Source organism: Pichia kudriavzevii, chromosome 2, assembly GCF_003054445.1.
Source record: "Pichia kudriavzevii chromosome 2, complete sequence".
Classification (NCBI taxonomy): domain Eukaryota; kingdom Fungi; phylum Ascomycota; class Pichiomycetes; order Pichiales; family Pichiaceae; genus Pichia; species Pichia kudriavzevii.
Window position 1 is genome coordinate 2,362,255 of NC_042507.1, and position 13,958 is coordinate 2,376,212.

The window sequence follows — 13,958 nt, forward strand, 5'->3', positions numbered from 1 at the left end:
ACATTTCTCCATCATTTTTTTTTTCCATAATTTCCAACAACTTGGATAGATATACATCCATGTAACAGAACATCAGAGATTAGGTGTCTGCCAAGTAATGTTCCCCGTACGCTCCACACTCCGTCAAGCTCGTCAGTTTTCCTCTACGTCTCGCTCTCTCTCGGTGTTGGACTACTTCAAGTTCTTCAAGAAGAAGACCCCAAGCAACACTCCTCAACCAAAGCAAACCGCTCAAGTCATTGAGGAAGTTAAAAATAATCAGGACAAGATAACATCCGAAGCAGAGATTGAAATCATTGGTAAGAAAAACCCACGGTACTACGACGAAGAAGTCATTGCAGAGAACCTGAAGGGGTTCAGTGAAAAATATTGGATTCAAGGCCAATCTATAAAACAGGGTGATGTTTCAGAGTTGTTGGCATCCATATTCAACCAACATAAAGTCACCCCTGATGATAAACCAATTGATAACTTATACCTTAGATTTGCTATCTTTAAAGCAGTACAAGAAAGGTTCGGCGTCTTTATTCCAGATTCAAAATTCACCTTTCTAGATTCTTACGCTCAATTCGAATCGACTCTACAGAATTTGCTCGATCCTGCCCTGAAAACCACAAAAAAGAACGAATTCCAGCCAGATGCAGTTGACTTCAACCTCGAGGAGTTTAAAGGTACTAATGTCCACATCACAAAACATGTATTCAAATCTGAAAAGGAGAAGAAATATGCTGAGTTGTTGGAGAAGGCTAAACTTGAAGAGGAAAAATCTCTGGAAAACTATAAGTCTTCTAACTCGACTTCCTCCGTTTGATGTTCTTCTATCTTGTACATATAAATATATCATTTATAAATCAAACTAATCGAATATTATTTATTCATTCTACTAATTGTAAATACCCCAATAATTGTTGCTGAAAGGGTAAATAATGCAACAGGTAAAAGTAGCCCACCACCATTTCCACCAACAGCTGTCTTTTTATGGACATGAATTTCAATCTTTTCCTCACCAAGCTTGCATTTGGAAAAGATACAGTCTCGCAAATCTTTATCTGTGTGAATAAAAATCTCATCTTCATCTTCATCGGTGTATGATATTTGTATCCTCCCACTAGACTCAACTTCCTTTTGCAACATCTTTTCAAACCTCTTGAAACCTTCACTAGGTCTATAGCTAACACGACGCATTTCCCCATCAATGTTGAACTTGAAAAAATAGACATTGTCAAAGTTGATCTTTCTTCTTCTCCGTTTACCAACACCAACATCGAACTCATTCATTTCTTGCATGCTAACATCATAATCGCCATTCCCTCCATCCTCCTCTTCCTTTTCCTCTTCAACCACTATCGCAATTTCATGTCCCTCTTCCTCTTTTATTACCCCTTCGTCTTCTTCAAGCACATCTTCCAAATCATCTTCCAGATCATCTTCCTCATCTTGGATCATTTCCATTGTTTGAATCTGATTCAGTGTAAAATTAGTTAAACGTATAATGTCGACAGTGCCAACAATATCTTGATCCTTATCATCGACCACGGGCAAATTGAGATACTTACCTTCAAACATCTTTTTTAAAGCACTGTTTATAGAGATGTTCCAATCTGCACATTCTGGATGCAGCGTCATAACATCCTTTACTAGGCATTCTTCAGGTGTTAAACCTTTAGATATCACTCTACTTACAACATCTTTACTGGTGAATATACCATAAATCTCCTTATTATTGGCCAAATTCTTGATTAAAACTGCAGTTGTTTTCCATTTTTTCATTAACATGCAAGCATCGTAGACATTTGAATCCCCATCGCAAAACACAACCCTAGTTTTCTCACATAAGACTTCCTTTAAGCATGGTCCATTCAATAGCTTTCTTAAATTTTCAAAGTATGTAAACATATAATTTTGGTTGCCCAATTCTTTATTCACCGTGTCCATGACTTGATGCAATTTCTGTGATTCCTCGTACATCTTTTCTAGTTTTTTCATTGCATCCTTATAACACCGGGTTATATCTAAGACACCAATTATGCTCCCATCATTGTCAATAATCGGTAAATGCCTAAATTGCTTCAAAACCATCAATTTCAATGCATCGCCCGCAATCGTCTCTCGCTTAGCACATATTGGATTTGCAGTCATGATTTCAGAAACTGGACTATTGAAATTCAGCTTTGAGCCGACAACCCGAAATGCCAAATCTTTGGCCGTAAAAATGCCTTGCAGTTCACCATTTGGTGAGGTAACCAACATGTACGTGTCGTGAGAATTGACCATTTCCATTGCCGCCTCCTGAATGGTTGTTTCAGGAGAACACAGCAATGGAGATGAAGGATTTAATGAAAGAACAGTATCCTTTGTACTAAACGACATAGTCAACTGTGGAAAAGATTGCAGCTGTCAATAATTTATGATCCTGTAAACTTTGAGAAACATGTTTCTGATGTTTAAAATATGCCCGTTCTTTTTGTCTGCAAAATCTAAGCGAGGGCTCAGTAGAAAAAAAAATAAAGTTATCGTCGCATCACTTTACCAAAACTTCTATTATTTCTAAAACGGTGGTAAAACTTGTATCCAACGTTTTCGCAGAGGGAGCCCATTACACTGTAGTTATCGACTTTACATACTACCAGCTGTTCCTTTTTCTCAATCTCTGAATATTCAACAGCAGCAAAGGTTTGCTCAATAAGTGCAAGTTTTTTTTTTCAAGTGGTTTTAATTTGTAGATGGCCAATTTCCGGCAGAATAAAAATCGAGCAGTACTTATAAAAATTAGAAACCTTACTAAAAATAACCAAACTGATTCGTTTTCTTCTACAAATCTGTAGCTTTCTCCAGCTTACAGCACGTGCCCACAACAAATAAAGAAACGCAAAGACTAATAAAATAAACTGATTATATACTACATCGGAACTATTACAGTAAAACATATTCATTGGAAATTAGGAGTTGTTGGGTATCTGTCAATATAATCCAGGAAATAGTTGGGGATATTCATCATGTCGTAAAACACACCATCTCCATCATTATCAACAATGGGATCCTTGAATCCAGGTATAGCCTTTGGACAATTGGGACTCAAAAGGAATGGAACACTCGGTGTTCTGTCATTCAACGTTTGAAATTTTGGACGCTCAAAATATGGCATTTTTACAAACGGACGTTCATCTTCCTTCACTGTACCAGATTCAGTTATTAGACTCTTTAAACTATTTTCGTCTTCAGCTAACTTTGGAATTTCCTGAAAAACATCCAAGCCCTCAATGCTAAAATCTAGATCACCAAATCTCGTCAAGCATGTCTCATAGGTGGCATATAACATACATTTAAAGACATATTCAATAATTCTGCCGTTTTCACTTATCCTGAAGGTTTCAATGTACGGCAAGACGTGGTATTTGATACAATCACTTAATAACTGAAGATCAGATTCAATAACATTTTTCAAAGGTTTTTCATCCAGATGAATATAATAGCCACAGATTGTTAAAAACGCATTAAATGGATAAAAAACAAAATAATTTGAATAGCTTGCACATGATGTATCGACATAACATGCGATTTTCAAGATTGCCCTTGAGCTTGCAGTGATTTCCTTTAAACTCTCATGACACATAATCTCGTCATCATGATTTACGTAATAGTAATTAATATAGCTGTGGAAAATAACATTCTTAACATGATGGTACCTGACAAAACATATTGTGCAGAAAATCATTTTGAACGCTGATAGCAAGTCGGTTGATTCCCTTAGTTGGTTGATATACTTGAAAAACTTAGTATAATCCTCGTCACTATCTGATTTTGGTCGAAGTTCCTCAGGTATGTTATTTCTCCAACACTCGAGTTCATTTAAAAGAGAGTCCTTTAGCAGTGAAACATCTTTATTGGATAGATGCTTTAAGGAGTTTGCTTGTAGGAAAGAACTATGAATTTTAGAAATTAGCAAAGCGTAATCAGTCGTGACAAACTGCTCCATAACAGTAATATCATACATATTTCCCGACAGAGACTCTAATGTAGACTTGATCTCCAATCCATGCACAAATCGCTTACTCCTCTTTTTTGAACTCACATTTGAGGACCAGAATGGCTCAAAACCGGATAATGGAGGAGCACTGATATCCCGATCACTGAGAACAGGAGGCTGTCCCCACCTTATACACATTTCCTTGTCGATAGCATAACATGCCCACCACACATTAAGCCTTAAGACTTTTTCCTTTGGATTGAGGCCACGGTAAGTGTTCTCTAAATGTAAACCCAAATCTTGGGCGTGCCTTATTGCTGTATTTGAAATGGTATATGCTGCACGTGATGAGGAGGTGAAATCCGCATATTCTGCCAGAAGCAAACAACTCGTAATTGAATTCAACCCACCAGAGATAATTAAAGTTTTGTTGTAGTAGAATAGAGCATTATCACGTAATTTTTCAACAAGAGTCCGCAAGTCAATACTTGGGAACTGCATTGTAATATTAAATTTAAACTCTCTGATTTCTAAAGCGTAAAGTGACGCTGTTAGCAAACATGAATTCATGAAGAAGTAATCAGAATATGAAAAGTTTGGCTCTGGAATCAACCCATCACGACAATCACAATAGCACTTATACAAATAGTCAAGATATTCCAAATCAATAGTTTTATGATAAAATATACGCATTTTCAAAAATTGCATCAAACATTCAATATCATTTCGACTAGGTAATGGGGTCAAGAATTCACTGAGTATTGGTGTTGTCCATTTAGATAATAGCTTCTTCTCGAATGGCGAGTATAACTGTAAAACCAGTTTCAAAGGCTTCAAGACTTCTGGTCTTTCCATTCTTTTCTCTAATACCATCAAACCAACTTTCGACAAAAAAAAGACCGCCGTGTGTAGAAACAACCCATTCCACATCGGTGTCTCAGTTTCTTTCTCTGCACCATTATTAAAGGCATTTTGCGGAGTATACGAATCAGACTTCCCATAATTTAACAAATTGTTGGAATTTGAAGGAGAACTAGCAGGATTTATTCTCTCCAAAAGTGAATGTAGCATCGATTCCAGTTTCGATAACCTATCTTCCATTGTTGGCTGACGTGGTGCTGTAGATTGCGATGGATTCATATTATACGTATGACTGATAGCTCCAGGGCTTACATTCGAAAATAAGCGGGAATTACTTTCGTTGAGATGACTATCATGACTCTCATTGTTGTTACTTTGAATCAACGGCGGGCTTGGATGAGGCATACATGTTGACAGAGACGTTGGGTTGATTATTGGCGGTACAGGTGGCGCTGGCATTGATGAAGGTGTGTGTACTATTGTTGATGGTGTTTGTACCATTGTTGTTGAGGTTGCTGCTGGTAAAAACGGTGTGGCTGATGTCGACGGAATGAAAATATCATCCAGAGAAGCACTTTTATTAGGCATATCTATTGATTGGTTCTTCTTCGGCCTCCCTCTCTTTCTTTTAGGTTGAGGGTCCATGTTGATACTGTTGGTCCCCTTGCGTCTAACCCGTTCCTTAAAACGGTAATTGTATGTACATTCTTGCTGGTTCTTAATACATTTCGAGCACGGCTCACGCCCATCACACTTCACCTTCCTTGCACGACACACATCACAAGCCTTGGGCGTCTTTTTCTTCTCCAAAGTCGATTCAGGCATCCTTTCTCTGCTTTCCACCCATAGCTTAAGACTTAATGTTTAAGCCTCTTCGGAAGGAGGATTACTCAATATTTATAAATCAGCAAAAATAAATTCCGCACCCATTAAAAAAAAAACTTTACAATTTTAAATCCGAAATCCTCCTAAGATAATTTAGTGGAAAAAATAAACCAGACTAAACATTACTAAACGACAAGAAAACGACGGTAAAAAAGGGGAAACGCAGCAACCACATGCGCCACTAATAATTTGCACGTGACATTTGTGTGCGCCACGCAATTAAGAGAAAGCGAGAAAGAGAGGTAATTTAAAAAAAAAAAGGGGGGGGCTTAGAGAAAAACACTAAAAGGAGAAATAAGGGGGCTCAGTACAATACAAGAAGAGAATGGAAAACAACAGAAAAAAAAAAAAGTTAAGGACAGGAGATGAGAGTAAAAGGGTCAAAATGTGTCATTCAAGTTTTGACAGCTTCCACAAACGGCAAAAGTCCATTGTTTCTAATAATACGACCCTATTCGATGTGTATGCGGCATTGTTTTATATACCGTGGTACTCACCTTTTCATAGGGGCAACGGAGTTCTCGAATTGAATCGCAATTTTCTCTCTGTGAGCTATTTAAATAACACCCTGTTCCTGTATATCTTGGCATTCGTTGCAGTTTGTCTTTGCCAGCCCTTCGACAACGCTTCCAATCCTCGCCTCTTGCTTCTCCATCATGAGCTTGATTAACTTTCCTGACAATGTCATTGAAGACATATACTCCAATCTAGACCAAAAGAGTCTTGTGTCTATGAAACATTCTTGTAAATTCTTTGATATACTGTCGAACCAATATCTTTTGAAACATCTATACTTTTATGACGATTCTAGGCAAACCTTGCCATTGGTGGATTATTTACAAGGTTTCAAATTCGACTTCACGGTGATTCCATTGAGTAAATTGGATTCCTTCATACGATTTATAGAAAAAAACACAAACCTCATAGAGTTGATTGATTCAATTGTATTCAATTCCACCGAATCAAACGTCTTAATTTCAAAGTTTATCAATCTTTTAATTAGGAATAAGAGGGGCTCCCTATCTCAGATTCGTTTTGAGTCCAATGTGGACAATTTAATTTTTCTATTGACCCAACAATCAGGAAGTGGGAATAATCAAGATATAATCCTATACAACCACAACCTATCTGCAAGTAACCTCTATGAAAACGATGAGCTTGACGACTCTCTAATCCAACCGAACTCGGTCAGTTTAAATCCTTCCTATATCTACCAATGTGAACAAATGCAACCAACATCTTCAAATTCGTTACCGTTTGAGTTAAAGGAACTACAGATATTTTCTGTTGACGAGGCTGAATTGCTTAATCTAAGCAATATGAAGTTTGAAAAAATAGAGCTAACGTTACAACAAGTTGACCAAACTGATCAATTGTCCAGTGAAGTTATTGAAAACTGGTCAAACAACTTAGAGGCCCTTCAGATCCTAAACTTTAGATCATTTAACTACTTTTCAAGAAGTATATTGGCTTACATGAATAATTACGAAAACCCCAATGAAAATTCCCTATTTGCTAATTTACAATGCTTAACTATATCATTGACAGATTCTAATTTGGATAATGATATCAAAGTTTTGCGAAGCTTAAACTTGGGTAAAATAAAGCAATTAGAAATCAAATTCAAGAGAAAGTTATTACATGATAATGGTGACAAAATAAGAGCAATTGTCAAGCTACTCAATGATAAAGAAATGGGCTCCCAAGTTGAATCATTCTCATTAATTAATTCAAACGACTATAATATGTTAACCGACAACGTTTTCAAAAGTGAAATCTTTAACGACTCCAATCTATGTCTAGCATTGATGAATGATTTCAATTTAATCAATGATCTATCGGTACCTAAGAACCTCAAACATTTGACAATAAGCTTAAACAACTTTTTGACGGTTGTTGATGTGAAACTGGAGGGCAATTGTGATTATAAAACGTTTGTCGTTAATGAAACCTACTTATTGAAAAAGAGGGAATATTTTGAAAAACTTCTTTCTTTGAAGAACTTGCAGACTTTAGTTATACCCGACTTTCTATTCAACTGGTTACCATTCTTAGATGAAGGAATAACCTTGAATGGAGAATATGACGAGCTCTACTGCGAGTCAATGGGCGTAAAATCAACTGCAATTGTAAGGAAATTATACTCAAGGTTTAAAAATTTTGACGATAGATCTGGTCTAGGTATTATTAATAAGCCAATTTACCATGATGGCCAGGAAATTTTCATGGGCTTTTATCTTGATAAGTTGGCCCCAGTCATGCTCCATATTGCGGAATCATTACCAAAACTCGAACTTTTAAATCTGGGAGGTGCACTAGTGTCCATTCATCGTAGTTCTCCAACTTCGGCAGATGTTCAACAGCTTGTTGGTGTATATGATGACTGGGTGTTTACAAATTGCCTTAATGAGTAATTTTCCCCAGTATTGATTTTTTTTTCAAATGAGAATAGCTGAATTTTCATATGATGTATAGTATTGCTTATGCGGATATTTTTTTTTTTCGTGGTTTTATTTTTTTTCTTTTCCTTATCCATACACATGTGGTTGCAACGGTTTTCATTTCTTTAAGTTTATAGCTATATAAGTTAAACTTCACCCAATCAACGGTTCTGTACTGATTTATACTGGTTATAAAGCATTACTGTGTTTGAATTTAATGGACCACAGTTAGATTATGATGATGCAGCAGCCGAATAGCTCACCTTGGAGATCAATAACTAACGTGTATCATACTGTGATGAGAACTCCAGAAAAGAAGAAGAATGGTGATGACTACGAGAATACTTCTTTAAATGGATCACCGTTACCTAATTCTTTTAAATTTACACCTACTAAGAATACAAAGTTATATCCACATTTGAACCCGCCCAATGACATATGCGTCAAACTAAGGTCAAGTCCAATCCAAAGCGACAGCAATGAAAGTTATATTCAGAAAGACAACCAATCATTTATCAATGCCATGGATTCACTTCAAAGAGATTTATTTTCGAGTAATATTACTAGCAAAGTGCTGAACGAGTTCAGTTCGAGGTATGAAAGTGTTAGAGAAGAGAAGATTTTAAACATACAAGAATTTAACAACACTGTTACTAATGATGAATTGAACAGACGTGCTTCAGAGCGCTTCAGTGGTAGTCATAGAACCAGATTCAACAGGATGGAATCAATTGCATTTCATTATGCAGCAAGAAGAAATGAGCAACAACAACAACAACAACAACAACAACAACAGTCAAGAACACCTGATGAAAAAGTGATTGATCGCAAAATAATAGAAACTGATGAGGATATGGTTCTTTCAGATTATCATTTAACACCAGGTGATAAACGGCTCACCTCAAAAACATTAGAAAGCGCAACGAAGAGACTTAAAATTGACGAGTTCAAGTTTGTGGAAATAGATGACAGTCCAACTAAGACACAGACAGAAAAAGAGAAACTCAAAGATGTATATCAACAAAGGCATCAGCAACAGTACGAAGAACAACATTTTCAGCTACAACAACAGCTGCGACAGCAACACCTCCAGCAACAGCAAAAACAACAACACAAACAACAACACAAACAACAACACAAACACCATCACCAATACCAGGAATCAAAGCACCAACTACAACAGGCAGAGAAAAGTATTCCCAGCTATTTACAACCGACAAAATCATCAATTCAAAGATCTTCTTCTTCAAAAAGTATATCACCATCTAAATCTAGCAAGTCGATTAATCAGTTGAAAGAATCAACGCCATCATTAAAACCAGCAGAAAAACATACAGGGTTGAGCAAATCGCCATCAATATCTCCATCTAAACAGCATACCCCCAAACTGTCACCATCTCGTGCATATTCGAATTTGAATAAGATACTTACATCATCTCCTGAGAAATTATCATCACCTACAAAAGAAGAGAAACCAAAAACACCAATAACAAGGATTCCAAGATCCAAGACAAGTGGTTCTATGAATTTGCCGAGCCATAATATCTCAAATAGTAAACTTAAAGGTGAATCAAATACGAAGACAAATCCAACTGCAAAATCAAAATCTTACAATAACTTGAAATCTATCTCAACATCTTCCTCGATACCAAGATTAGCGAGACTAGTAACTGCCGAAGCTCGTCTAAAAGACACTGCAATCAAGGAGAAGCCAAAATGGAGATAAATACTAATAGGTACTATGTTTATGTATAAGTAATCAAATTCTATAATTTTATTAATCTAGCCTTCAAAAAAAAACACTCCGAGTTATAAAAAAATCCGTCCTAGCTGGGACTCGAACCCAGAATCTTCAGTTTAGGAGACTGACGCGTTCACCATTACGCTACAAGAACGTTACACGGGTTAATTCTGAAATAATTGGAAATAAGTGCTACTATATCTTGAAGCTAGGCATTGTAAAACAAAAACATGCTGAGACCTAATTGACCGCCATGTTTTAGAAGTATGGTTGTTTTTTTTTTTGAGAAAAGCAAACTTTTAAATTTGGCGGTCTAAGATTTTGAAACAAATGGAAAGCGAATTCACAGAACCTTAGATAGAATAATCAAAAGATTATTCAACTAAAACTATAAGCCTACTTATGGCTCCTGGTGAGACGCACAAGCTCAACCCGGAGATATTACAATGTTTCAGAAATTACCGTTTGCTAAATCAAATGATTTTAGTTACAATTCCTATAGATTAAAAAAATAATATTTTCATCGGTTTTGTTTATTCCACTTTTAAAGGGACTAAACGAGGTCTTTTCTTTACTTCACTTTGTTATTGTTTGTACGTCTATATGAGTGTTTTTCATGAAAAATCAATCCATATGTTGTAGCATAGATATTTAAAGTTACTTCAAAAAGTATGGATACTATTGACAAGAAAAAAAATAGTCATGGATGGAAACGACACTGCTTGAGTGTATTAAATAATCTACTTTATTGATTGTTCAGGCCTCAAATATGACCTAAGACTTGCTTACAAGAAGTGCTTGCGTAGAAGTAATAATTAGGAAGTTATTGGCCTTGCCAACAGCATACATTGCTCCAACAGTAAGAAGCAAATAAAAAGCATAAATCAAAAAAATAATTACGATGCCAATGTTTCAAAGACAAATATTGTTAAGAAAACCCATATAAGCTAACATGCAATAAAATTCAGATTTGTTTAGATGTCATGCTACGAACTAATATTTTTATTTCATTACTTTCTAGTCTTGATATCGATGGGATGATGATGTATGATTATGATAAATAACATGTAACTGAAATTTAATGAAGAATCCGTCTTCTGGCCGTTTGCTAAGCTTTTGTGGAGTCATTTCCTAAATAGGCACAGAGTGTATTAGCCGATCTATTGTTTCTGTGCACTGTCAATCATTTCTATATGAAGATCCACAGAGGATATACCGCGATTTTGATACTTCTCCTCAATTAAAAAAATTGCGGATATGCTTCCGACTTTTTTTTGGGAGATGCAAATATAGTCTAATAGTCAGCACGTTCGTCATGGTTTAAATATGCATGTGTTTGGTACTGAGTAGACTCAGGCACAATACCGATGTCAATTTCTTCACATTAATCGACCCCTTGGAAGAATCGTATGTTTAATGCAACATTGAATGGTAAGTTGAGGAAAGTTGATGGGCGAGTGTGAAATTTTTCTTTTCACCATTTTTTAGTGATGTCTATTCTTCTGTACAACTTTTCATAAATAACTAGTATTACCACAAAGTATAGGATTTTTCGCTGTTTTGGCACGTGTGGAAATTAATATTTACACCGGGGAATCACAGACAATATTTGGGAGAAACTAGAGGTTTTTTCCCTTCGATCTTTTTAATTTTAATGGTCCGAAAAGTTTATATAAAAGGATATTAATGAGGATATTATCATCCAAGAGGAGGTTGCTCCTATATACTATTTTAGCTATATCGACCTTCTGGATAGTTCCGAATAGATCCGATGGTGAGACCGAAAATCTTGAAATTGGGAACGAATCTGAAAAGCTTGATGTTAATAATAATGACACACCTATATTAGAGGAGATAAACGCACATGATGAAGAGATTGAGATCGATGGATTCATTGAGAAGCAAATGAAGTTAGAGTTTGGATCTGAAATAGATGAAATTGTCAAACTAACGGACGAAGAAATTAGAGAAGTTATGAGAAAATCTAAGAAGGAAAAGGAGGGATCAATACCGAATTCTTCAAATCTACAGAATTACTCAGACCCAATCGATAAAGTTCAAGGTACATTAATTGATAATGATAGAAGGATACGAATGGACGAGCCACCAGATGAACAGCCGTGGTCACAATATGAAATTGCACGGAGAATACCCAAGTACTATAAATCAAACAAAGGGTTGATAAATGCAACGATATTCACCTTGTGTAGAAACTCTGAACTTTTCAGTATATTAGATTCAATCCATCAAGTAGAGACTAGGTTCAACACACGATATCATTACGATTGGGTTTTCCTCAATGAAGAACCATTCAGTGAGGAATTTATTGAGTTAACATCAAACTTGGTCAGTGGAAGAACGAGATATGGGCTGATACCTGGTGAACATTGGTCATATCCGGAGCATATAGATCAAGAGAAGGCCCGCAAGATTCGTGAAAGTAGTTACTGGAGGCCTATATTGTATGGATCAAGTGAATCCTACAGACATATGTGTAGGTTCAATTCAATGTTTTTTTATAAACACCCAATAATGAGAGACTATGATTATTACTGGAGAGTTGAACCAGATGTTAAATTTCATTGTGACATTTTAAATGACCCTTTCAAATTCTTAAAAGAAAATGGTAAGAAATATGGATTCACAATTTCAATGAAAGAATTACCAAATACAATCGAAACATTGTGGCACCATACCAGAAAGTATTTTAAGAGTTTACCTATTGATTATTTCTCACCCGATTATAGAAGAGAAAACTTGGTGAAATTCATTAGTGATGACAGTGGTATTAGCTATAACTATTGTCATTATTGGACAAATTTTGAGATTGCAGATTTGAGTATCTTTAGGAATGAAATATATGAAGGGTATGTTCAATATTTGGACAAGGCAGGAGGTTTCTTCTATGAGAGGTGGGGTGATGCACCGATTCACTCAATTGTATTTAGTTTAATGTTGAGGAAAGAGGAGGTACATTTATTTCAAGACATCAGTTATGAACATACAGTTGCGCAAAGTTGTCCTTTGGATAAAGAGATACGCAAAACTGCCAAATGTGTATGTGATCCGATTGATAGTGAGATTCTAACAGATGATTATTGTAATGTTAGATTTTTGGAGGCAGCAGATGTTGAGAAGCCCGAAGACTTTGATGACTATGTAAGTAAGATTTATGGTAGGATTTTTGAGAGGATAGAATTAAGACAAGAGAGGAAGAAAATATTCAAGGAGAATATACGCAGGGAAAGTTTAAGACGACGTAAGAAAGCAGAAGAACTGAGGGGACATCAATTCAGTTTGAAAAAATCCAGGTAGGTTATTTCAAGACCGTCTCAAACGATAATCAAAAGAACCAATATGAGGATTAACACAATGATTAACAAACCTATACAACAGTTTCCAGCCATTTCGTTATCATCCAATAGATGCTGGATTCTCTTCATGCCACTGCCAAGAATCTTAGAGTTCAAAATATCCATTTTATCCTCGACATTATTTAGAAGGGTATCTTGGTAATCCAATTCTTCATTTATAGTCAACGCTTGTTGGTGTAAGTTATTTATAGACTGAGTCAACTCATTACTTATCAGATCATCTTGTTGCTGTAGAAGTTGCTGGTGGTACTCTTTAGTTGCTCTATTGCTGTCATCATCATTACCATCATCAAAATTATTGTTGACATCATCAGCAAACGGATTATCCGAATAACTTCCTTGTAGATTATCTATTTTTTTATCTTTCAGGATTGAAGATACTTTATTCCTTAGATTCTTTACTCTATCCTTTCGTGAAGTCAACTCGATATCAGATATCTGGAAGTTACCTGAAGATTCAACAATTTTAATGCTCTCTTCTAAATCATGGATGCATGAAAGAATATCATCTTGTAAGGTATGGAATTCGAGAGACTGAGGTGACGTTACCTGTAATTGGTCGACCAGGGGCTCAGTCGAGTCATATAGGGTGTTAAATGGATCCATATTATAAAAGCAGACTATTCATAAGATGTGAGATGAATAAATAGACAAACAAAGAAACGCTGCCAGAGAAAGAAACCTAGGAA

General features: G+C 36.0%; 6 protein-coding genes and 1 non-coding gene across 7 annotated transcripts; 4 read left to right on the forward strand and 3 right to left on the reverse strand.

The window, feature by feature from the left end:
• Positions 1-97: 97 nt before the first annotated feature.
• Positions 98-811, forward strand: C5L36_0B11080 (uncharacterized protein; the record flags this gene model as incomplete). The annotated part of the gene is made up of 1 exon (XM_029465490.1): positions 98-811. The coding sequence occupies one exon, from the start codon at positions 98-100 to the stop codon at positions 809-811; it is 714 nt and encodes a 237-aa protein (XP_029321349.1).
• Positions 812-867: 56 nt separating this feature from the next.
• On the reverse strand, positions 868-2,370 carry C5L36_0B11090 (uncharacterized protein; the record flags this gene model as incomplete). The annotated part of the gene is made up of 1 exon (XM_029465491.1): positions 868-2,370. One exon carries the CDS (start codon positions 2,368-2,370, stop codon positions 868-870), a length of 1,503 nt encoding a protein of 500 aa, XP_029321350.1.
• A 559-nt stretch (positions 2,371-2,929) lies between these two features.
• On the reverse strand, positions 2,930-5,653 carry C5L36_0B11100 (uncharacterized protein; the record flags this gene model as incomplete). The annotated part of the gene is made up of 1 exon (XM_029465492.1): positions 2,930-5,653. One exon carries the CDS (start codon positions 5,651-5,653, stop codon positions 2,930-2,932), a length of 2,724 nt encoding a protein of 907 aa, XP_029321351.1.
• Positions 5,654-6,369: 716 nt separating this feature from the next.
• C5L36_0B11110 (uncharacterized protein) lies at positions 6,370-8,127 on the forward strand (the record flags this gene model as incomplete). Its single annotated transcript, XM_029465493.1, has 1 exon — positions 6,370-8,127. The coding sequence occupies one exon, from the start codon at positions 6,370-6,372 to the stop codon at positions 8,125-8,127; it is 1,758 nt and encodes a 585-aa protein (XP_029321352.1).
• A 268-nt stretch (positions 8,128-8,395) lies between these two features.
• On the forward strand, positions 8,396-9,880 carry C5L36_0B11115 (uncharacterized protein; the record flags this gene model as incomplete). Its single annotated transcript, XM_029465494.1, has 1 exon — positions 8,396-9,880. One exon carries the CDS (start codon positions 8,396-8,398, stop codon positions 9,878-9,880), a length of 1,485 nt encoding a protein of 494 aa, XP_029321353.1.
• A 96-nt stretch (positions 9,881-9,976) lies between these two features.
• On the reverse strand, positions 9,977-10,049 carry C5L36_0Btrna5R. The gene has a single exon. It is a non-coding gene; the product is annotated as a tRNA-Arg (tRNA).
• Positions 10,050-11,581: 1,532 nt separating this feature from the next.
• On the forward strand, positions 11,582-13,210 carry C5L36_0B11120 (uncharacterized protein; the record flags this gene model as incomplete). Its single annotated transcript, XM_029465495.1, has 1 exon — positions 11,582-13,210. One exon carries the CDS (start codon positions 11,582-11,584, stop codon positions 13,208-13,210), a length of 1,629 nt encoding a protein of 542 aa, XP_029321354.1.
• Positions 13,211-13,958: the final 748 nt, after the last annotated feature.